The 24,295-nt window shown below is 42.8% G+C and overlaps 1 protein-coding gene across 2 annotated transcripts in view; it reads left to right on the top strand.

Annotated features, from left to right (window-relative positions):
- Positions 1 to 24,295, top strand: part of LOC143887619 (S-adenosyl-L-methionine-dependent methyltransferases superfamily protein) — a 111,015-nt gene that overhangs the window by 68,090 nt on the left and 18,630 nt on the right. The window contains exons 7-9 of one of the 2 annotated variants that reach the window (XM_077391726.1): positions 20,513 to 20,566; positions 21,592 to 21,736; positions 23,754 to 23,815. In XM_077391726.1, the coding sequence (XP_077247841.1) occupies positions 20,513 to 20,566; positions 21,592 to 21,736; positions 23,754 to 23,815 (261 nt within the window). The remainder of the gene's footprint in view (positions 1 to 20,512; positions 20,567 to 21,591; positions 21,737 to 23,753; positions 23,816 to 24,295) is intronic. The other variant, XM_077391727.1, reaches the window with a different exon arrangement.

Genomic DNA, 24,295 nt, shown 5'->3' on the forward strand with positions numbered 1-24,295 from the left:
CCTATGGAGGAGGCAGACTCGCAAAATACGGAACAGACTCGAAGAAGGTAACATCGGCAGAAACAAAGCACCGACGAAGGCTAGGACTGTAACACCTGTATCCTTTCTAGGTGCGGGAGTAACCCAGAAATACACACCGTTCAGCCCGGGGGTCTAGTTTGTCCACACCTGGGCCCAGCTTGTGGACAAAACACACACAGCCAAACACGCGAGGGGTAAGAGGAAATGGTTCACCGTGAGGGTGAAGGACCAAAAATAGGGATTGATTGCTTAAGGCTGACGAAGGAAGACAGTTTGCGAGGAAGCATGACGTAAGGATGGCATCACTCCAATATACCTTAGGAACATGCATCTGAACAAGAAGAGTACGTGTCATGTCCAGAAGGTAGCGCAACTTCCTCTCAGCAACACCATTTTGCTGAGAGGTGTATGCACATGAGGATTGGTGTAGAATGCCATGAGTGGCTAAGAAGTCCTGAAACCCACTCGAAGAGGAAAAATACGCTCTAGCATTATCTGTTCGTAAACACTTAAGGGACAATCATATTGAGTAGTAATTTCAGTATAAAAGGTGTGGAAAGCAGTAAACACTTCAGAACGATTTTTAAGTAAGTAAACGCATGTCATTCGACTAAAATCATCCACAAAGACATTAAAGTATGTATATCCAAAAAATGACTTGGTCCTCGAGGGACCCCATACATCTGAATGAACCAACCCAAAAGGTCTCAAAACTCTACTATCAGGCCTAGAAGGGAATGGCACACGATGGTGTTTCCCGAGTTCACACGACTCGCACTGAAATGGCTGAAGGCTAGAGGAGACAATGGAGGTCTGCCTGAGGTGCTGTAGAGATGGATGACCAAGACGACAATGCCATTGATAGGCACCAATAGAGCTGTGCAAAATAGTGGGAGAAGGATGGCACTGGAGGTGATAGAGGCCGCCCGCTCACGACCCGTTCCAATCGTCTTCCTAGTCGAGAGATCCTGAAAAACACAATATGAAGGGAAAAATGTGATAGAGCAATGCAAAGATTTGGTAAGCTGGCTGACTGATAACAAATTAAAAGGAGAGGTGGGAACACACAAGACAGATGATAGGGTTAGACCCTCATGGGGTGGCAGAGAACCAGTACCAGAAATGGGGACTTTGGTGCCATTAACCAGAGTGACAAAACGAGAATGAGAAGTTAAGGACTGAAATAATGTAAGGGATTCAGAGTTACCCGTCACATGGTTGGATGCCCCAGAATCAATGATCCAGGAGCTGGAGATAGTGAGAAGGGAAGCAGGTGCACTACCTGACTGGGCAACCCGGCGGATGGAGGGTGGCTGCTAAGGCGGAGACGCTAAAGCTCCTCATAATCAGCTCTGGTGAACTCAAAAGACTCGTCTAGAAGATCTGAAGCAGAAGACTGGAATGTGCCATCAGTAGGGGACGCAACAGCGAGGTGGGCAGCGTGGGAATGACAGAGCTCTGGATGAAGCACGAAGCAAGTATCAACATGGTGACCATCCCTCTGACAGTGAGTGCAATATGGCCTACCACGACCACCTGTACCACGGCCACCATCCATCACATGACCACAAGCACGGCCAAAGGAGCTGCGAGCACGGCCAAAGGAGCCAGTGCCATGACCAAAAGAACCAGTGCCACGACTGGAAGAAGGCCCAGTATCATAAGAAGCAAGAGCGGAACCCTCTGAAGGAAACATAGTGGAGGAGCCTCCCAGGGCACACTGCTGAGCACGAGAGTAAATCTATGTGAGAGAGGGGATGGCCCCTGAGCCAATCATCTGCTGACGGAATGGTAAGAAGTCTGGGCCCAAGGACTCAAGGTAGTGTATAGCCCTAAGCTGATCCCGCTGACGAGCTAGAACCGTCAGATCTGAAGTGAGGGGCATAAATACATCGAGCGGCTGGCATAGAGAGATAAACCGGCTGTAATGGTCGGAGAGGGATAAGTCGTGACGTTCAAGACGAATCCACTCAGAGTAGGTCGCACAGATGCGAAGCATGCTCCCAAATGTCCTTGGCAGTGGCCAAGTCCATCATCGGCTGAGAAATATGAGAAGCCATGCTCTGCCATAGTAACATGCGAACCATCGCATCATCCTGACGCCACCGGTCATAGGATGGATCTGAGGAGGGTGGAGGACCCCGCTCAATGAGAGACACTCTGCCGCGAGCGAGAAGATAGGTCTCAACAACTCTCCTCCAGCTAAGATAATTGGAGCTGTCAAGGCACTCCGAAGTCATCTGGAGAAAGGACTGCTCAACAGAGGGAGAGTACATTGTAGGATGGTAGCTCAAAGGAGAAGAAGCCCCGGGAGGATCAGTCACACTGTCAGCAAGGGAGGGTGAGAGAGGAGGATCCGAAGTATTCGATGGATCCATCGGAAGAGAAAATGCTCACGACGGCCCGAAAGGAGATGAAATAGAAGAGACAAAGAGAAGTCACGAGGGCGACTCCATCAGACGAGTGCGGCTCCGACGACAAAAGAGAATGAGAAGAGGCATAGAAAGACAAGCCACATGTAGCATCAAAGAGGAAAAAGGGTCGGGCCAATACCGAGTCATGTGGAGTCGCGAAGACGAGGGATAGAAAGAAGGTGGGGATTTAGGTAATAGATAAGGTGGGAAAGAGAGGGATTGAGTGTTGGAGGGGTATGGGGTTGGAGTTAGATAAGGTAATGAATAGGGTTTAGAGAAAAGAGGGAGTGGAGAAAGATGGACAGCAGGTGGGGGGCGGGAGTGGAGGAGGTAGAAGAAGAAGAAGAAAGAGAGAGGGGGCGCGCAGGGGGCAAGAGGAAGAAGAAGGGGCAGCAGTGGGGTGCAAAGGGGGGGGGGGGGGGCAACTAGGGGGGCGAAAGGAAGAAGAAGGGGCAGCAGTGGGATGCAGGGGTTAACCAGGGGGGCGAGAGGAGGAAGGAGAAGGAGAAGGAAAAGAAGAAGAAGAGGGAAGGGTTGCGTGGAGAGAGTGGGAAATGGGTTTAGGTCATAGGGTTGGGTGGAGAGAGTGGAGAAGAAGAAGAAGGAGAAGAATCTCCAATTTGGTCCTTAGGGCACAGAAACCCTAAGGCTTTGATACCATGTTGGAGAAGAACCAAAATGAGAGAATAGAATAAGTTAGGGTCTCTCCCCTTCACTCTAGTATATATAAGATGGGAAAGAGGAAAATACTACTATGCCCTTATGGCATACATACATAGAAAGACACAGATATCCAACAGCTTGCAACACTATTTGAGATTCAGGTGTTCCTTATAAACAACTGAAGGGTTTCCAGGTTCAAAATTTCAACAGTTGAAAATATGTATACTAAAAAATCTGTCTTAATAGAAATCTTTAATTAGTCATTGGATCACGTTCATTTTCTTGCCTTGGATCCATAATTTTCATGATAGCTGGCAAGGTTTCTAATGCCTCATTGAAGCCTAAGTTTATAGTTGGATGACCATTGGAATTTAGTAATAGACTAATGGCCATGACATTCTGTAGGATTCCATTAATCCTGCTTCCTAGCTTGCCTATTAGGTCCCCAACAATCTAGGACTCAACCAAGAAAATCTCTTCTAGATGCGAGCTGGAGTGCGAGTATATCCACACTACTTGACATCTACAGTTTTGCTCCTCCTTCACATGCATATTATGACATTTTACTTTTTTTATTTAAGGCCTTAATTGACCATCATTTGGACAAAGGAAATACCCCTGTTAGACATATGTAATAAGCCTGAGGGTAGTTTAGTCATTGTAGATAATTCTAATACATAAATATGATAGAGGAGGAGCTAGTCTCTAACTCTTCTCATTCTCTCATTACCACTCTAACATGGTATCAGAGCCCTAGGGTTATGATGCCCTAGGGACCACATCCGCTTCTACCTCTCATCCCTCTCCTCTCTCTCTCTTTCTCAGACAAACCCATCTCCGTCACTGCCACAAACCCGAGCGAAGCTCCGGATTGAAGATCAACGATTCCACTCCAAAGCCCTAACCCTAGTCCTAACCTAACTCCAAATCCATCCTATCCAAACCCTAACCCTAACCCTAACCCTAGTCCTAACCTAACTCCAAATCCATCCTATCCAAACCCTAACCCTAACCTGTGAACAGTACCATGAATCGTGCCGCGAACAGTACTGTGAACAATACCCGTGAACAGTATCCGTAAACAATACCGTGAATAGTGCCATGAACAGTACCGTGAATAATACCCATGAACAGTACCGTGAATAGTGTCGCCCCCTCCAACCCCAAATCAGTGCCGCATCTCCTCTCCCTTACCCAAATTAATACGGCACCCTCTATCCTACCCCTACACATGTTCTAAAACCCTGCCCCCACCTCATTCTACTTCCTTGTTCTTAAAACCCTAACCCTAACTATCATTTAAATCGCCTATTTTCTTTTCTTTCGCAGCTTTTTCTATCTTTCCTAGTGCCCTAATGCACTAGATTGCCATTCTATCATCCCTTTTTCCTCTTCTCTTGTTCGCGGCTTCGTATTTGTTCCCTATGGATGCCTCATTGTGCTTTACTTCATGTGTATGTTCTCGTCGGAGCTGCGTTTAGCGTGTTCTTCCTCATTTAGTTGCCCCTCTTTTCATTTATCTTTGTTTTATGAGCCACATAGTTAGGATTGTCATTTATCTCTTCTTGTTTGTCATTATGGATCTTGTTATTGAGAATTCATCTACCGATGTGACCCATGGGATCCTTGCGACTCCCTCTCCTTCGGCTTCTTCTTCTGTCTTTGTGGATGGTTCATTCCCACAGATAACCACCGTCAAATTAGATGGGACAACCTATGTGATTTGGAAGGTTGCAGTCGAGACTTATCTCATTGCTCGTAGAAAGGCCCACATTATTCGTCGTGATCCTCGTACTACTGATCCTACCTATGATAGGTGGGAACATGGGGATGCCCTAGTCCATACACTGCTTTGGCAGGGTATGGCCTCTCATATTGTTGGTCCCTTGTTGCTTCTTCCTACATCGAAGCAGGTATGGGATCAGACTACCCTTCTTTATTCCGGTGTGGCCAACATCAGCCATATCTGCTCCACACTCTAAGTAAATACAATTTCACCGTGGAGATATGTCTACTGATTCCCACTACCGTCAGTTCGTAGCCCTCTGCCAGTAGCTTGATGGATTTATGCCTCTCACGTCTGTTCATACTATTGCTGCTCACCAAAGGGACCAGATGCATGTCGTTCATTACCTTGAGAGTTTGGGTCCCGAGTACACACATCTTCGTCAGCAGATTATTGGATCTGGATCTATTCCTTCACTTACGGAGGTCTATTCCCATCAATGCTCTCCTGGTGTCTCCTCAGTAACTGTTTCTGTTGATGGAGTAGTCTTTCAAGTTGTGCTGGTGCCTCCTTTGGTTGTGGACGAGGCCGTAATGGTGGTAGCCTTTGTAGAAAATCCGTGAAATACTTCTCAACACGGATCGAACACGATGTGCAATAATATACCAAAAGAGTGCAGAGAAACACAATCACACAAGAAACACAAGATTTTACGTGGTTCGGCACTGCCTACGTCCACGGAGGACGATTTTCCATGAAGGACGATTTTCACTATTTCGGTCTAGGGTTACAAAGTCTCTTCTTCTTGGCCAAGAAAACACAAAAGAATAAAAATCTAATCCCGCAACCCTAACATGTGGCTTATATATCAACGCGACTACATGGAGAAATTTACCGAAATACCCTTAAGCGAAAACCCAAAACTTAAATTTAGCTCGACCCGCGTGTGCGTCGTGCACATTAGTCCGTCAGGGTCTTGTATAATGCCAGAATATAAGAAATTTGCACAACATCCTTGATAGAGGCCGTGGCCGCTCTTTTTGCACTCATTGTTAGCGAGAGGGCCACCATATTGATATTTGCTTTCACCTGCATCTCGAGCTTCGTCTGTCTCGTTTGGCCCACATTATTGCTGTTAGTGCCCGATACTTCTGTCCCAGTTGACTCAACGCCTGCGCCTGCACCTGCTGCAGATTCTCTTACCATTTCACGAACTGATTATGATGAATTTCAACGTCTTCGGTTGAGTAGCCGCCCAACCACTGCAAGTTTTGCCCAACCAGGTAGTTCTCAGGCATCTCTACTCAATACCTCAAGCTCCTATATCATTGATTCTGGGTTTTCGAACCATCTCACTGGTAGTTTCTCTTCTCTTAATTCTTCTTGCCCTTCTCCATCTGATTCCCACTAGGTAACTCTAGCCGATAGGACGTCCACCCCGATCTCGGGTATTGATACTCTTTCATCCCATTCTGGCCTTACTTTGTCTTCTGTTTTAAGTGTTTCTAAATCTCCTTTTAATCTTATTTATGTTAGTCAAATTACAAAACATTGAAACTGCTGGTCCCCAATGCTTTTCTAATATCAATGAAATTGTCATCTTTCAAAAAAAAAACATTGAAACTGTTCTGACTCTACTGGTTAAACAGTAGCCCGCCTCATCATATTTTGCACAGTTCTGCTGATTCCTACTTGTGGCATTGTCGCTTGGGCCAACCCTCTATGCAGAAGCTCCGTTAGTCGTCCGTTGTTTTGTCTACTATTCAGTCTTTTGATTGCGAGTCTTGTGAACTCGGGAAGAACCACCATGTGTCTTTTCCCTTTAGAGTTGTTAGTCGTGTTATGAGTCGCTCTCAAGTTTTTCATGTTTTTCGCACCTTTTATGCTGAAATCGCTAATCAATACAAGTGTAGTATTAAGTGTTTGCGCACTGACAATGCTAAGGAATACTTCTCTATTGAGTTCCAGGAATTCTTATCCAGCCGAGCTATTTTGCACCAATCTTCCTATACTCATACCTCTTAGCAAAATGGTGTGGCTGAACGCAAACTACAATACCTTCTTGACATCACACGCTCTATACCAAGGTTGCCAAGGCGGGAATCGAAAGCGGGATTTGATTCGGGATTTGAAAGCGGGAATCGAAGGCTCCTGGGATGGTTGGAAGCGGGAATCGTGGGTTTGCCAGAGAGTCGACAGAGATTCGACGGGGATTCGTCGGGGAATCGTCGGGGAATCACTGAGAGTCACTGGGGAGTTGGGATTCGCTGGGGATTCGCAGGGAATCACCTGGGAATCAGGGTTCCTATAAAGTGGGAATCGGGGTTTTCATAAATTGGAAACGGGGTTCCCCAGAATCGGGGATTCGAATCGAATCATGGTTCGGATTCGCGATTCGGGGATTCGCGAATCCCCAACTCCAGGTACGAATCCTGCTTCTCTGCTCTATACTATTCTAGATGCGAGTTCCTAAGCCTTATTGGAGTGATGTTGTACTCACTGCCTGCTTCTTGGCTAACTGCCTTACATCATCTGTTTTGGATAAATCTACCCGTTTTTCCATCCTTCATCCGACTGGTGAGCCATTTCATATGAGTCTACGAGTGTTCGGATGTGTCTGTTTTGCCCACAATCTCTCTCCAAGTCCTAATAAATTGGATCCGAAGGCAGAAAAGTGTGTATTCCTGGGATACTCTCGTACCCAGAAAGGCTATCGTTGCTATAGTCCACGGTTGAGACGTATGCTTGTATCAGCTGATGTCACTTTCTTGGAGTCGGAGCCGTTCTTTCCTCCTACAGGAAATACTTCTGTCATTTCCGCCATCTGATTCCTCTCCCTATACCTGTCCTTCCAGATCATGTTGATCATCCTTGTCCTACAAATACATCGTGTCCTCCACCTCCTGCTACTAAGGTCTATCATTGTCGAGCGAAACAAACGACATCTGATGTTTTGCCCAAGCAGATTTCCTCTTAGAGATAGATTCCAATTGATGCCCCTCAGGTACCTATTATTTTTAGCCCTATTACTTCAGTTGATTCTCCTATTGCATCTCGTACGAGATCTCGTCAGACTGCTCATCCTATTTCTTCTGTTGTTTCTTATAAGCATCACCCTCTGCTTTCACAGTTTTCTCTCCTCCTTGTCTTCTATTTCTTTGCCCAAGAATCTCCAAGAGGCACTTGCTCACCTTGGTTGGCGTCCTGTTATGGATGCTGAAATGGCTACACTTTAGACTAACCATACCTAGGCTTTGATTTCGCTTCCTTTTGGGGCTCAGGGTGTTGGTTATCACTGGTATTTTCCATCAAACACTTGCCAGATGCATTGAGCGACTTAAGGCGCACCTTGTCACTAAGGGCTACACAGAGACATATGGACTTGACTACACAGAGACATTCTCCCCAGTGCCAAAATTCCGTTTGTTAGAGTTTTTATCTCCCTTGCTGTTAATCGAGGTTGGCCCCTATATCAGCTAAATGTTAAGAATGCCTTCCTTTATGGACATTTAATTGAGGAGGTGTATATGGAGCAACCTCCAGGGTATGTTGCTTAAGGGGAGATGTCCTCCTCAGTTTGCAGACTTCAGAAGTCCTTGTATGGACTAAAACAATCCCCAAGAGCATGGTTTGGACGTTTTAGTGATGTGATTATGAGATTTGTTATGCGACAGTGTGCTGTAGATGACTCTGTGTTTAGCAACAGTTCAGATGTAGGGCATGTCCTACTCATTGTTTGTGTAGACGATATCATCATTACAGGGAGTGATACTACTGGCATACAGAGGTTGAAGGTGTTCCTACAAAAAGAATTTGCTACAAAGGATCTTGGACGCCTTCGATATTTCCTGGGGATTGAGGTTGCATGCTCTGGTACTAGTTTATCTCTCTCATGGAGAAAATATGTACTAGATTTGTTGGAGGAGACTAGTTCCACAGGGATGACACCAGCTATTGTGTTGTGCCTATGGACCATAATACTAAACTTATAGCAGAAGGAGACTTGATGGATGATCCTGGTAGATATTGCCGACTAGTTGGGAAGCTTATCTACGTTACTGTTACTCGCCCAAACACTTCGTATGCAGTCGGGGTGGTTAGTTAGTTTATGAGTGCACCACGCACTTCTCACTGGGCAGGGGTAGTTTAGATCCTTCGTTATCTAAAGGGGGCACCAGAGAAAGGTCTCCTATTCAAGAAACATTGGCATACCCGTGTGGAAGCCTTTTGTGATGCAAATTGGGCAGTTTCTCTAACAGACAGGAGATCCACCACATGATGTTGTAGCTTTGTTGGGGGAGAACCTTGTATCATGGCGAAGTAAAAGCAGGATATAGTTTCTAAGTCTAGTGCAGAAGCAGAGTATCGAGCTATGTCACATACGAGTGGAGAGCTTCTCTGGCTACGATCTCTCCCATGTGAGATTGGTTTTTCATCGTCATTTCCTTAAGTATTTCTCTACTTTCTCTCTGGTCGGAAAAAGAAACTAGGGTACTAGGGTTTGCGGAAAGTATTTTCTAAAAAGAAGGTTGAAAACTAGAAAAACATCGAAAACTGTTCTGAAATTGAACTAAAAAACAACTGAAACTGATTTTTACTGGTTTCTGACCTGATTTTACTCGCGAATTAACTTGGGTTACGGGTGTGGTTCTAGCTGTATTGACTGCATCTTTTGGTGTAACTGGTTATTACCTCGGGACCCAATTGGTTATTGGGCAGCCAAAATCTCAATAATTGAGAGATGACTTGGCTCTCCCAACAATAATGGCTCTCCTCCTTCGCTTAATAAGGGCTGGTAGGGCTTGCTGCTTGCTGGTGCGGAAGCTACTGCTTCACAAATGAATGAAGGAAGAAGGCATTAGCATTAGAACAATAGACCTCGCCGCTTGAGAGGATAGGCCTCGCCGAGTGAGTGGAATAACAAATCTAAAGAAGATACAAGTATTCAAATGTTCCTAAAAGTAGGAAGTAGTACCGGAATGTAGGAAGTAGTACCGGGCCGCCATAAGCGTAGGAATGGAGTAAGGTAAAGCTGCCATTTACATTGTTACTAATCCTGTATTTCATGAGAGGACTAAGCATATTGAGGTAGACTGTCATTTCATTCGCCAGAGGATACATACAGATGGGCGAAGTTCAGGTTGCCTTCACTCGATCTATAGATCAGCTAGCTTAAGCAAAGCTAAACTCAATGACATTCGTAACAAGCTAGGAATGTATAATATCTACATTCCAGCTTGAGGGGAGTGTTAGACATATGTAGAAAGCCTGACGGCAGTTTAGTCATTTTACATAATTCTAATATATAAATATGATAAAGAGGGGAAGCTAGTCTCTAACTCTTCTCATTCTCTCATTTCCACTCTATCAATCCCTAGTTCAGTACATCGTGTTATGCACAGGGACATTGATCAGATAAGTCATCGCCTTTTAATTCAGTGCCCATGTCAATGCTGATTTTTTATTTTGAAATGATTAATGTAAATATAAATTTGAAATGGATAGCCGTTAAAAAATAAATAAATTTGAACTGGATAGCTTGATATCTTCTGTATCATGTCGAATGTGCCAATCAGAAATGAGAGGATAAGCTGCTAATAGTAGGTCTTTTTTTCTTCATTGGCATATAGTTTATGAAGGATGGCAGCCCCTAATTCTTCTTTCTTTTTTGAACAGATAAAAGGAACTTTTTTCAAAAAGGATACTGAGAGCTAGATTTATTTGAGGAACATGAACAAGCTATGCCCAAGAGCCGACCTCTAATACCAAAAACTTAGATAGTAGGCATAAAATGCCAAGATACGTCTTTTAAAGAAATTAATACAAAAGCTAAGCATTCAGACAAGGAATTTCCTTCACAATAATATAAGAGAATAATCCATTTCTCTGAATTGCGGAGACAATGTCAAAGAGGGGCTGCATCTTTCTTAAGCCAATTATTCATTAGAGAGGAATCCTCTTCAACCCACACATCACTAGTATTGAACTTAATGAACTTATTGCCTTTTCATGCAGCCCTTCCACTTCCACATCAGCGGCCTATACATAATTCATTGGACCAACATAGGCCAAAATAATTGGTCCTTACTCCACCAATGCTAGCCTACCTAAACTCTCCTGTTTCATTTTGAATAACTTCGGTTGAAGTCAAGGTTTTAAATGTTGGTTTTGGTCACCAAGGAAAAGCAAAAGTTCTGGTTCCGGTTGAAAATTTTGCTGGAAATCCTGTAAAATCCCGGAAGCATGTACATATGAAAATAATTAAATTTTAAGTTGAAACTTTAGGAAATACTAGAATAAACACAAATACACACTTAGAAACCATCACATAAGCAAGACAACCATCCATAATGGTTTAAAAACATCAAATCCCTAGTGACATGCGAAGTCGCTTATGTCTGATAATTCAGGCATACCACATTTCACATGCAATTCATATAAATATGTATGCATAGTCCATACGCCACATTCACTTGTGTTTCTTATAAATATAATTATATTAGACATACTAATATGGTATACCACTAATGCACTCACACTATTGGTTCGGTGTGCATTTCAGTTCGGTATCATTTCGGTGGGGATGGAAATGGATACATTTCAGTTGTTTCGTGTTGGTTTTGGTGGAAATTTAAAATCAAGGTTGAAATTCCTTTAAAGCACTAACTTTTTTTGAATGATTTTAAAACACTAACTTTTATTTCTCAACTCAACTCAACTCAACAAAGCCTTTGTCCCAAACTAGTTGGGGAAAGCACTAACTTTTATTTATTTGGAAAAAAATATTCTTGTAAAGCATTCCAATTTTAAGAACTCTTTCAACATTTCAATTGAAATTGATTAGTCCTTTGAGATATGTAGGGGGCATTTGCACACAACGTTTTTATTTTAATGAAAGTGTTAGTGTATGTATATGCCTATGGGCATATTGGTCTTTTGTATATCTCTCGTTATATATATATATACGTAAGTGAGGGGGAGACTCTCCAACTCACTTTCTCTTCTTCCTCTTTCTTTCTCCCTCTTTGGTGCCTTCTAACATGGTATCAAAGCCCTAGGGTTTGAGGCTCTAGGGACCACCTTGGAAGCCCCCTTCCTCCTCCATATCCTTTCCCATCTTCTCTTCTTCACGCCCTGCTACAGTAACCCGCTAAAGTATCTCTACAATACCTGCTACAGTACCTCCTCCTCCACAGATCCCCATCTCATATCTCTATTTGTTTCTTTTAACCTTTTCTTTAACCTATTTGTTTTTCTCTTGACAACCCTAATCCCCTTCCCTTCCCAAATGGCCTAAATCTCTAACAATATTCTCCTCTTTATTTTCTCTACGCTACTCCGATCTCATATCTCTATATCCGTTGTCTTCTTCATGTCATCAAGGGTTTCTCTCATGCCCTATTTATCATTTCTCTCTCTGGAGCCGCGATCTCCATTATTAATTTCTCTGATCTACGCGAGGCATCATACCTTTTCGTCAGTTGATTTTCTCTCTTCGATAATTTACCACAGTCAGGCTTGATGGTTCCAATAACCTGAATTGGAAAGTGGCTGTGGAGACCTATCTCATTGCTCGGGGGAAGATCTCTATTCTTCTTCGTGACCCCCTCCTTCCGGTGATCCCACTTATGATAAGTGGGACCAGGATGATGCCCTTATCCGTACTCTCCTCTGGCAAGGTATGTCACCTGAGATTTTACCATGATACACCTTCCCACTGCTCGCCAGGTTTGGGATCATACCGCTACTACCTTCTCCGGGGAAGGGAACCTATCTCAAATCTGTGCCACCTATTCTCAGTGGATGAACCTTCTCTGCGGAGACACTCCTCTCTCGACCTACTACAGTCAGTTTGCTTCCCATTGCCAGCAGTTGGATGTTCTTATGCCTCTTACCACTGATTTGACTACGGCCGCTCAGTAGCATGATCAGATACGCGTCATTCAGTTTCTCGAGACTTTGGGTCATGAGTTCATGTATCTCCGTCAACAGATATTTGGATCTGGCACGATGCCCTCTCTTCAGGAGGTTTACTTGCGTGCCCAGCAGTATGCTCTTGGTCACTCTGTGTCGGCTCCTTTGGTCGATATTATTGCCACTACTGCCTATGGCGTAGGTGATCGTGTTACACGTGGCGGGGGCACCTTTGGTCGTGGCCGTGGACGTGATCTTCCTGTAGGGCGTGGTAGCCGACCACGTCCATATTGCTCGCATTGTCATTGTGAGGGACACTATATGGAGACTTGCTATGTAGTGCACCCTGAGCTTTGTCCTTCCTCTGAGGCCCATTTTGGCCGCTCCGCACATCTCGCTGCACCAGATTCTTCCGAGCTATCCTCTACTTCCGTTCCGCCCAGCACTAGGCCTCAGGCTGATGGGGTCTTTATATCTCGTGCCGACTTTGATGAGTTACAATGTCTCAGGTCTATCAGCCATTTCCCGACTGCGACTTTTGCTCAGCCAGGTAGCTCCCCTGCATCTCTTCTTACTAGCTCCAGCTCCTGGATCATTAATTCTGGAGCCTCCAATCATATGACAGGTACTTCTTCCTCACTGAGTTCATATCGTCGTATTTCTTATCAGTCTATCACACTTTGCTGATAGGAGCTCCACTCCTATATCTGGTGATGGTGATATTTCTCCTCGTGCTCGGTTTTATGTGTGCCAAAGTCCCCCTTTAGTTTACTCTCAGTTAGTCAGATTACTAAAAATCTCAACTGTTCTGTCACATTTTATCCCTCTTATTATTTGTTTCAGGATCTCTTGACTAGGAAGACGATTAGCTCGGGCCGTGAGATTGATGGGCTTTAACCTCAGGACTGTAGCCTCCTCCTCTTACCATTTTACACAGCTCTAGCGACGCATATCAGTGGCACTGCTGTCTTGGACATCCCAGCCTTGATCATTTGCGGCGGACATCTATTGTTTCTTCTTCTGTTACCCCTTTTTCGTGCGAGGCCTGTGAACTTGGGAAACACCATAGGGTGTCCTTCCCGTCTAGGCCTGTTAGTCGGGCCTCGCACCCTTTTGATTTAGTACATTCCGATGTATGGGGTCCCTCGCGGACTACCTGTGTTTTTGGACATTGTTTTTTTGTCATTTTTATTAATGATTATTCACGTATGTGTTGGCTTTATTTACTGAAAGATTGCTCCAATGTGTTCTCCGTTTTCTGTGCTTTTCATTCAGAAGTTACTAACCAATTTAATTGCACTCTTTAATGCCTTCGCACTGATAATGCCAGGGAATATTCCTCAAAATCTAATGGTTTTGAGGAATTTCTTTCCACTCGTGGTATCCTACATCAATCTTCCTGCACTCACACCTCTCAACAGAATGGTGTTGCCGAACGGAAAATGTGATCATTATTGGATGGAGCTCGCACTCTTCTCTTCCAGATGCAAGTTCCCAAGTCTTATTGGGGTGATGCAGTTCTCACTGCTAACTATCTGGCCAATTGGCTTCCTTCCTCTGCTCTAGGCGGCTTATCACCTTTCTCAATTTTACGTCCTCATCATGAGCCATTTCCTCTTACCCCTCGGGTATTCGGATTTGTTTGCTTTGTCCACAACCTTGGGCTTGGTTTGGATAAATTAGATCCTGAATTTGAGTGATGCCAGAGTCCTTGGCTGCCGCACTTGATGGTGCACGCTCTGTTGGGGTAGTGCGCTGCTATGGACCTTGAGATGGATGCCCTTTAGGCCAATCAGACATGGGATTTAGTTCCTCTGCCCCATGGTGCACGCTCTGTTGGGTGTCGTTTGGTCTATATGGTGAAGTATTTGCCTGATGGCTCTGTTGAGCGCCTTAAGGCGCGCTTGGTTGCCAAAGGGTACACTCAGACGTTTGGGGTGGACTATGGTAAGACATTTTCTCCTATTGCGAAGATTCCTTCAGTGCGTGTTCTACTTTCCCTTGCTGTAAATCAGGGATGGCCCCTACATCAGTTGGATGACAAAAATGCTTTTCTTCATGGTAAGCTCACAGTGGAAGTTTACATGGAGCAACCTCCTGGGTATGTTGCTCAGGGGGAGATGTCATCCTCTATGTGTTGATTAAAGAAATCCATTTACATTTTCAAGCAGCCTCCTAGAGCATGGTTTGGAAGGTTCAGTGATGCCATTATGCGCTTTGGTATGAAGCAGTGTGCAGTTGATCATTTTGTCTTCAGCTGTCAGTCTACAGTTGGGTGTGTACTCTTGATAGTCTATGTCGATGACATCATCATCACTGGCAGTGATACAACTGGGATCCAAAAATTGAAGACCTTGCAAAATGAGTTCTCTAACAAAGATTTGGGTCGTCTTAGATACTTCTTGGGTATTGAAGTTGCGTATTCAACAAAGGGGATCTCTCTCTTACAAAGGAAATATGTCTTAGACTTGCTTGAGGAAGTTGCGACCCAACCTGAGCCTCGGGTTGAGGATGGTGAACTATGACCCAACCCACCTCTAAATATCTCAACCCTAATCCAACTCATCTAACCTTAATTCAGGTCGGCTTGAGTTAGGTTTGTTCGGGTTCGCCTAGGCCAAACAGAAGAATCGAAGAAAAAAACATAACCCAAAGAAAATCATGATAAAACTGGAGGACGAAGGTCGGGTTCGGTCGGCTCGGGTTGCAAAGGCCTCAACCCTAACCCAACCCGAAATTAAATCGGGTTGGCTTTTTCCAACCCTAACCCAACCCAACCCGAGGAAATGCCAACCCAACACGAGCCAAAATTAGGTTGAACCCGTCGGGTTCGGGTTGAGCCCGACCCAAGCTGCACGCCTACTCGTGCCTCTCCTCTTCTCCACTCCCATGATGAGAGAAAAAAAAAATAATAGAAACAAATACATATAAAAAGATCAAAAAATATTTCTTCGAATATGTTGAAGTTGGGCAAAAAGCTCAGGACAGGACAATAACAATTCCAGGGGACAGGCATCCACCAAGTACTATATTAATAAAGGGTATTTAAGGTTGGTATTGGTAAGTTTTATCCAAACAGAGAGGAATCATTCATATAGCTTCCTTGATTTTGAATTTGTTGTTTCATAAAATAAATAAATTAACCAAATACTGCACAAGAGCGACCATAACAAAATGGTGTGGCTGAGCAAAAGAATCGACACCTATACTCGATGTAGGTGAGAGTTGGTTGGGAGATGACGACCAGGGAAGTCTTTAAGAGTCATCGGAACATTCCCCCGTGGCTCTCAATCGTCGTTCCTCTTTTGTGAATGTGGTACAAACCTTGAGCGACTGGCAGAGTACATGTCATGTTTAGATGGAGGCTATTCCACCATGGAGTCTTTGATTCCCTCGGGATCTTTAAAATCTGTTGTAGAAGATCTTTATTCTCTTTTGGGCAAGGAGCTGGTGCAGACAGACCTCCTTGGTCTCTTTGGCCCCCGCCGCATTCACGTGCTGGTTCCCTGGGGAGTTTGGAAGAGTGGGACACAAGGGAGAGAAGATTGAATCTTAGAGCTAGAAAAACTCCTGGCCAAAGAGCAGTAGAAGTAAATCGAAGACCAGGACCGCATGGGAGTGATTGGCTGTGCATAAAATGTAGCTACATAAATTTTGGTTCGTGCACCTCATGCAGGAAGTGTGCTGAATTGCGTCACAAAGAGAACTCTAGCTTAGCCTGGAGACCCAAAAAGATCCAATCTGTAGATGGTGGTGAAATCGTTCGATGTTTGGAGGTTCCAGGCTATGTGGTGGAAGATAGAAAGAAAAACCTTAAATGCTGTCTTATCGGAACTTTAAAATCTGGTTCGTGGCTTCTGGAAGAAGTTTGGTCCTGGGCTAAACTTTTTTGGGGCCTCCCAGAGTTGGATAAGCCGTTTGCCATTAGTACCGTGGACATTCTATTCCGGTTCAGCTCCGAATTTCAGGCCTCTTCGATCCTTCGTCGTGGAGGCGAGGCTTTTGGAGGGTATCTCTCGTCCCTCCAGCCTTGGTTCCCTGCCTACAACACGGGCTCTAGAACGGTTCGGCTGCGATTTTATGATATTCCTCTTCATGCATGGGCTGCTTCCACGGTGGAGATTCTAGGATCACATTTGGGCCAGGTTCTTGAATCCAAACTTTTTGGGAATCACTCTCACTGTTTGGCGTATGCTTCTGCCTTGGTCATGTCCCCTTTGTGGAAATCCATTCCTCGGTCTATCAATTTAAAGGCGGACTCTAATATTTTCTCGGTGGGAGTTAAGGTGGTTTCTGAGGACAATAAAATTCACTTGCAATGTCGGTGGTGGGAGAGGCTAGTAGTAAAGAAAATTTGCTTCCTTTTGAGGGATTTGTCCAAATTCCTAGGCTTCCTTTTGAGGGATTTGTCCAAATTCCTGAATGTGTAGGGTCACCGACGGTACTCACCGAAAAAGGTGGCAGAGGTCACTGGTAGTAGACCAGCGCCGACGGTGGTCCCCAATTCAAATTTTGAATTTCCCACCTACCAATCTGTCCCCCCTGAGATTGTGTCAGAAAGTAGGGAGTAGGGGTGGCAAAACTGGCCGAACCGAACCGAAACCGAACCAAAAATTCAGTTTCGGTTTGGTTAAACCAAACCGATTCAAATTTCGGTTCAGTTCGGTTTGAGGGTCAAACCGAACCGAAACCGAAGAGTTCCAATGATTATGAGTAAGGGGGGCAAAATTGGCAGAACTGAACTGAATCTGAGCTGAAACCGAACCGAAAATTTGGTTTCGGTTTGGTTCAACCAAACCGATTCAAATTTCGGTTCGGTTCGGTTTGGGGGTCAAACCAAACTGAAACTGAACCATTGCCACCCCTAGTAGGAGGCTAGGATAGGGGGCTCTGGGGGTCTGCCAATTGCAAAGAAACCATTGTTGGTACTCCCACGTGGCGACAAAAGGAAAGGGGGAAGAAAAGAAATTGTTGACACCTGTGGTACAAAGTCGGCAAAAGATCTAAAGGTGCTGAAATTAGAAAACAGGTTTCACATGGCAGGGAAAAGTGGTGAGGTAAAAAACAATCGCTCAGGAAAAGGTAAAATCAGGAAAGGTCTTGGGAAGGACGCTTGTGTCTTGGCGACACGTGGAGGGTTATCAGTACTCAATAGAAAGCTTACGTGCTTGCACAGAAAAAGGGAAATTAGAAAAAAGAAGCGTGGCTCCGAAAGTGTTATCTATTTTCAATCCCCTCAAAAATCGCTTTCTTCAAGTATGTCTAGCAGCGATCATATCGAGCACACAAGCAATACAGCTATTGGCGTAATCACCCTAGTTAACGAAGACTTAGAGCTTCTGAAAAATCTGAAGTACAATGAAAAGTTGGCGCGGAAGGAATCGCCCACACCGGCTGAGGTTCTGCTCTCCCCTTTGAAGAAACAATGGGTTAAAGAAAGGGTAGCAGGCGCTCGAAATTCAGGATCGTCCCCTTCTCGGTCCACCTTGAATAGTGAGGAGGAACTTCACACCCCCCTTTGCAATTTGCCCATCTTTACTAAGATCCTGGATAAGGAGAGGCTAACTCGAAGGCGTCTGTGGGAGGAGGAAAAGCAATCGGCTATCTCTTGTCTGGAAATTAGACGTCAATCTTTGGACTCTGATCAGAATCAGGATCAAGGGATTCCAGTAATGGAAGATACTCAGCGAACAGGGGTGCCTAAAGACGGCACTGTTAAAGATCTTCAATTACCATCAGCAGCTGTCGATCCTGGGCACCCTGAACTGGAGGGTTTTAATGAATTCTTAGTGATGGGAGATGCCCTTGGGATCTCTTATCAGGAGAACATAGTCAAGACCAGGGAGATGTTCTTTGGATCGCAATCCAGAGTTGTAGAGGATCGAATCGATGGGGAAAAGGCGGATCAAATAGAACCTTACTCGTGAAGATTTAAGAGGAAAAGGAGAGAATAAGGATGGATCATAGGAAAAGAAGTAGGAAAAGTGTAAAGAGGATTGGGAAGTAGAAAATTGATAAAAGAAGTAGTAGAAAAGCAAAGAAACATATCTCCAATTCAGGAAGACGGATCTGTTTTTATGAAAGATTAAGTTGGATTTAATAGCTTGGGGAAGTGCTATGCTAATCAAAGGCGCAGCTTACACGCTTGAGAACTAGAAAATGTTTCCCTCCAGGATTTACTGAATAGAATAGATGAGTTACATAATCAGGTTTTAGTTTTATTATAGTAGCTTGAGAGCTGGTCCCTATTGCTCTGTTTTGTCCGGCTGATCTAGCTAGTTTTTACTGGGGGACTAGGAGTTTGGAGGGAATGAGCTCAAAGGGGATAACTGCATTTATCTCCCCAGTCTTGCAAGTCGATGCTCTCAAGGATCTAGGCTGATGGCCAGATAGTGAGTAGTGGCATAGTTTCTCCTAGGTGGTACACATTAGGGGGTTGGAAGATGTTGTAAAGAATACAGTGTTGTGAAGTACAGGGGTGAGTACAAACCACTGTCAATACCTTGTTTATCTCTTCTGGACTGGTGCTGGTATGTCGGCCCAGTCCACTTTAATATTGTGTAATGACTACTGGTCCCGATTGCTATCTTAATATTAATGATATATGTCAAATTTAAAATAAAAAAAATAAAAATAAATTAAAAATAAAAATAAAAATAGTTATGTGTCTCTTTATGTACACTTTCCTAATGTGAAGTGTTATTTCCAGGCCTTACATTGGCCATTCCACGCCCATTTTGTTTTCTTTTTCATTCTAGAACTGGATCGGGTAGTGTTGTCTCTTCATCTCTTCTCTTGCATCACTTCCTCGCCTCTCTCTCTCTCTCTATTACATGGAAATATATGTTTCTCCACTAAACAAGAATGCGGTGTAAAATACTTTCATGTTGGTTACCTTCCAGCGTAAAGCCATATAAGAAATAATTAGAGGGAAATGAACTTCCCAGTCAAGGAATATATAATAACCAAACCACTAAAGATTATTTATAATGAATGCCCTAATCAAAGTTTAACAACTCATACTTAATTAAGGATACCTTAGGTCTCTAAAAGCCGAATTGTATAATTCTTACCTTTTATTTTCTTCTTTCTGTAAGTTCTTAAGTGAATGCTGGAATGATTCTCATGCATTTATTCTTCTTAAAAATTTATAAACAAGTTAGACTCGAGAGGTTTCTATTCTTCAGTGGTCATTTGTCTTTGAACATACATTGATTCTTTGATGAATCAGGTGACTATATCCGGATCATGTAAAAGACCAAATCTATTTTCTATGTTGGCAAGTGACCAAGTTGAATCTCCTCAATAATCTCTTTTTTGACAAAGAGAAATCTTATTTATAAAGGAAACTGTACAGAAGGTTCACTGTCTTCTCAATACATCACATCGAACATGATACTCCTTAGTCTGGTTGTTTACATTCTAGTCCTGAAGCAAAGTATGACAAAAAGAACTACTTAACCCACTGGCCAACTGTGTTGTCAAATCAGTTCTTGTACATTGTCTTAGATTGATTCTTTTTTTTTTTGAAAAGCGATAATTTCATTAATATTTGGAGTGCAATCAGGAGACCAGAGGTCCCAGCCTGCTTGTACCAATTGACTCTTTATCTGCATAATCTGTATTTTCATAGCATGCTTGTACATGTTATACGGAGCGCAAATATTATTATGGCTCCATAAACTTGTAAATCCTTTAGATCCTTTTCAGTTGGTACTTTTTCATCCTTACTATCTTTGATTCACCTTATGATTTCTCTTCATTACTTCCTCAGGGAAAGGCAAGTTGTATGGTGGCAATTGCTCTTGGGCCTGAACCAGGATGGGAGGTGTGTTTATCATTACCAAACATTGTATTTGGATTTTTTAATGGTGTTGTATTCAGGTTGAGGCCAACCCGAACCGACCCGTGGAACCCATTTTCCCAACCCAAACCCGACCCGACCCGACCCGATTTCCAACCCGACGAGGTTCAACCCAACCTGACCCGAGGAACCCATTTTTCCAACCGGAACCCGACCCGACCCGAGTTGTTAAGCTTATAAAATAAAAAAATTCATAAAAAAAATGTCGGGTTTCACTCGGGTTGGGTTGCCTAAACCCTCAACCCGACCCGGACCCTACCCGACTTTTTTTTTGAGCCTATTTACTATCCGGTTGAAGCATAACTATACCCAGTTTACCCGTGCGGGGATAGCTGATTGAGTTTCTCCATAAGCGGATTTGGCAAATAGAGGTGCAACCTCGCTCCGCTCGCCCTCATAGGCTTTTGCACAACCTCTTCTGTGATAGAGTCAAATCCAATGATCGCGAAATGAGAAATAAAAAAAACCATTGCTTTATTTCCAACACTCCGGATAGGCGGAAGGATCTATGTCCATCCCCAACTTCCTTTCAATCCACATCGGCAAATTTAGGCTTTCTATACTGGGAGTCATCAAAGGAGGAATGGGCATACGCTGGTTCGATAAGCCTCGGGTTCGGGTTGAACCCGACCCGAGTTGCACCCCTAGTTTTAGTTATCTACATTACTGAAACTATCCCGAGTAACAATAAGATAAAAATGAAACATGGGGTTGCTAGGCTTCATTTATTTGTAGTATTCAACTCTATTGTGAATCATCGATGTGTACTAGCTTGTCTCTATACCAATTTGAAAGCATAACCTAGAATGGTGTTTGTCATTGAGGTCACCTCATATTTATTCTGAAATGAATCAAATGCACCATGGACACTTTAATCCAGAAGGTGTTTTTATATCCTATATACCTCAATGTTTTCATGGAAATGTCATTTTGGAGTTATTAATTGCAAACACAAGCTCACTCCATGTTCAATTCATACGTTTTTGAAGGTTCTTGATGCTTGCTCAGCTCCAGGAAACAAAACTGTTCATCTTGCTGCGCTCATGAGAGGAGAGGGAAAGATTATAGCATGTGAACTCAACAATGAAAGAGTTAGACATTTAGAAGATACTATCAAGCGGTCTGGGGCTTCTAGTATCCTTTTCATGGCAGTGTAATTTTGCAGGCAATCATTTTTTAAACGTATGTTGTAGTTTATCATCTACCCCTATACTCAACTCAACTCAACAAAGCCTTTGTCCCAAACTAGTTTATCATCTACACCTATATTGTTTTATTTTTATATCTTCATGCTGGTTTAAATGCGAGGGTCTCTTCTAGATAAACCAGGGAATCCTAGTACGGGGTGAGTTTTCTTTAGGCCTTGTTTGTTTGAGATTGTGGCAACCGATTGAGACCTCCCACCCCCCAAAAAAAAAATCTGATTATTGGACTCAAAATTAATGTAATTTTCAGTCCAATAATCAGATTGGGGGTCCCAATCTGCTGTCATAATCCCAAACGAAGAAGGCCTTAGTTTCTTTTGTTTTGAATAGAAGTTAGGAAGGCTATATGAAGATGTTCTCTTGCTTTTCTATATCGATCTGGCTCTCCTTTTTTTATTTTATGTTATCCTCCTTTTTCTAGAAGCACTATTTCTCTATCAGATGCTTGTGTACGTTTGTCTATATTCTCGTTGTTTACGATGATTATTTGATATTTTCATACTTTACATTTTAGATTTTCAACATTTGTATGTTCCTCCGAAGCTAGCTTTCTTGAGCGTATTATGGAACATTGACACTATCATTATTCCTTACAACCAAACAAAACATTTATTCAACTCATTTTGTTTTTTTTCCTTTTTCAATGATGAAGAAAGCTTTAATTAGATAAATTAGGGAAAACTACATAAAGAGGCAATGCATGCCAAATTGGCAGCAATGGCTTAATAGCACCTTCTCTAGCTAGAGTCGGCCATATTATTAGGCTCTCCCAAAATATGAAATTGAGAAACACCAAAAGATCTAAATAAGTATCATATTGTTATTTATGTGTGCTAGGTCCTATAGATCCAGAATATGTGATGCATGGTTTTAAATTTCGAATCCGGTTTGAGTACAAGATTTCGTCCGAAATCTTGTAAAATCATGGATACATTCCGTTACGAAATTACGGCTGGAATTCAAGCTAGTTTCTTCACCGCTGGTTTTTCTTTTTATTTTTTTTCCCTTGTTAGAAATATCCTAAAGGAAATTCGTAGTTTTTCTCTTTTCTGCGAGTGGAGTTTATTTTTTGTTAGGGTTTCTTTCGAAATGTCTTTGTTTTTTATCTGAAAAGTTGCATGTTTTGCGTATGTTATTACTACATTGAAGATGAAGAAGAGAGGAGAAGAAGGATTTGAGGAGAAAACATTGAATGAGAGAGATGTCTCTCACGCACAATATATATATATATGCGTGAATACATAGGAAAGACATAAATACCCCTAGAAGGGGGGTGCGCACATATACAACCATACTTAACACCCCCCCTCAAGCTGGAGTATGTATATCATGCATTCCCATCTTCTTACATAAATCGTTCAATCTAGCCTTGCTCAATGGTTTTGTAAACATGTCAGCTATCTTGATCCGATGACGAATAAAATGACAATCCACTTCTATATGTTTTGTTCGCTCATGAAAGACTGGATTCATGGCTATATGAATGGCAGACTTGTTGTCACAGTGGAGTGACGCATGTGACAAGTAGGGTGGCCCAATCTCTGACATGAATGACCTCAACCAGATCAACTCGCAACCTGTATAAACCATGACTCTGTATTTCCGCCGAAATTTAAGACCTTGGTATTTCCTTCTTGATTTTTAACAAAAACGAAATGAAAGTACATATGAAAGAAAGGAAGGTTTTTTACTAGTAAGAAAATGTCGTTAACTCTATGCAATCTATGGCACTTGGTATTTAAATGTTTTATTACTTCATATATTTAATTTTCATATTTCTAGATATATTCTTGTCTTGCTTGAATTCTTCAAAATGCACACACCTCATTGAAACATACATTTTATCATCTAAACTATATGGAGCTGATCATATCTGCATTTTTCTATCTTAGCCGAATTGGTAAGGGTATAATATTATGCTTTTTGGACCTTAACCTGCTTTGAAGATATCAGTGTTTTGCATGGTGACTTTTTGAACATAAATACAAACGATCCCTCATACTCGAAGGTAAATAAATGTACATAAATTTACCAGTTCTTTACTTTGTTACTATAAAGTATCTAATGATCTCAATGCCCCCTTTTCTTAACTTTGAAAATTTTAGTTGCATGGATTGATGAAATACGGGTTCTAGTTTCTGGGAATTATTTCCCTTAGGTATTTGAACTTGTTGCATGACTAAATACAGGTGTATCATTGCCAAATTTAAGGCCTCATGTCATGTTAATGTCAAGTGCTTATCAATTCACAGTGCATTTCGCTTGTTTCAGTCTTAGGCTTCATCATTCCTTTTTTTTTAATGCTAGGCTTCATAATTCTGTAGGACACAACTATTAACTAAAATGAAATAAGTGATTAATACTATTGTCCATGTTAATTGTATGCTGTTCTTATGCAAAGGTGAGAACTGGAAGTTTTCTTTCCTTTACAAAAGTTACGAGTAAATAGCTGAAAATGATGGTTGAATTGAGGAGCTCATAGTTGGCT

Source organism: Tasmannia lanceolata, unplaced genomic scaffold (genome assembly GCF_043159265.1).
Source record: "Tasmannia lanceolata isolate RefF3 unplaced genomic scaffold, GAP_Taslan_0.1 ptg000012l, whole genome shotgun sequence".
In the NCBI taxonomy this organism is placed as follows: Eukaryota; Viridiplantae; Streptophyta; class Magnoliopsida; order Canellales; family Winteraceae; genus Tasmannia; species Tasmannia lanceolata.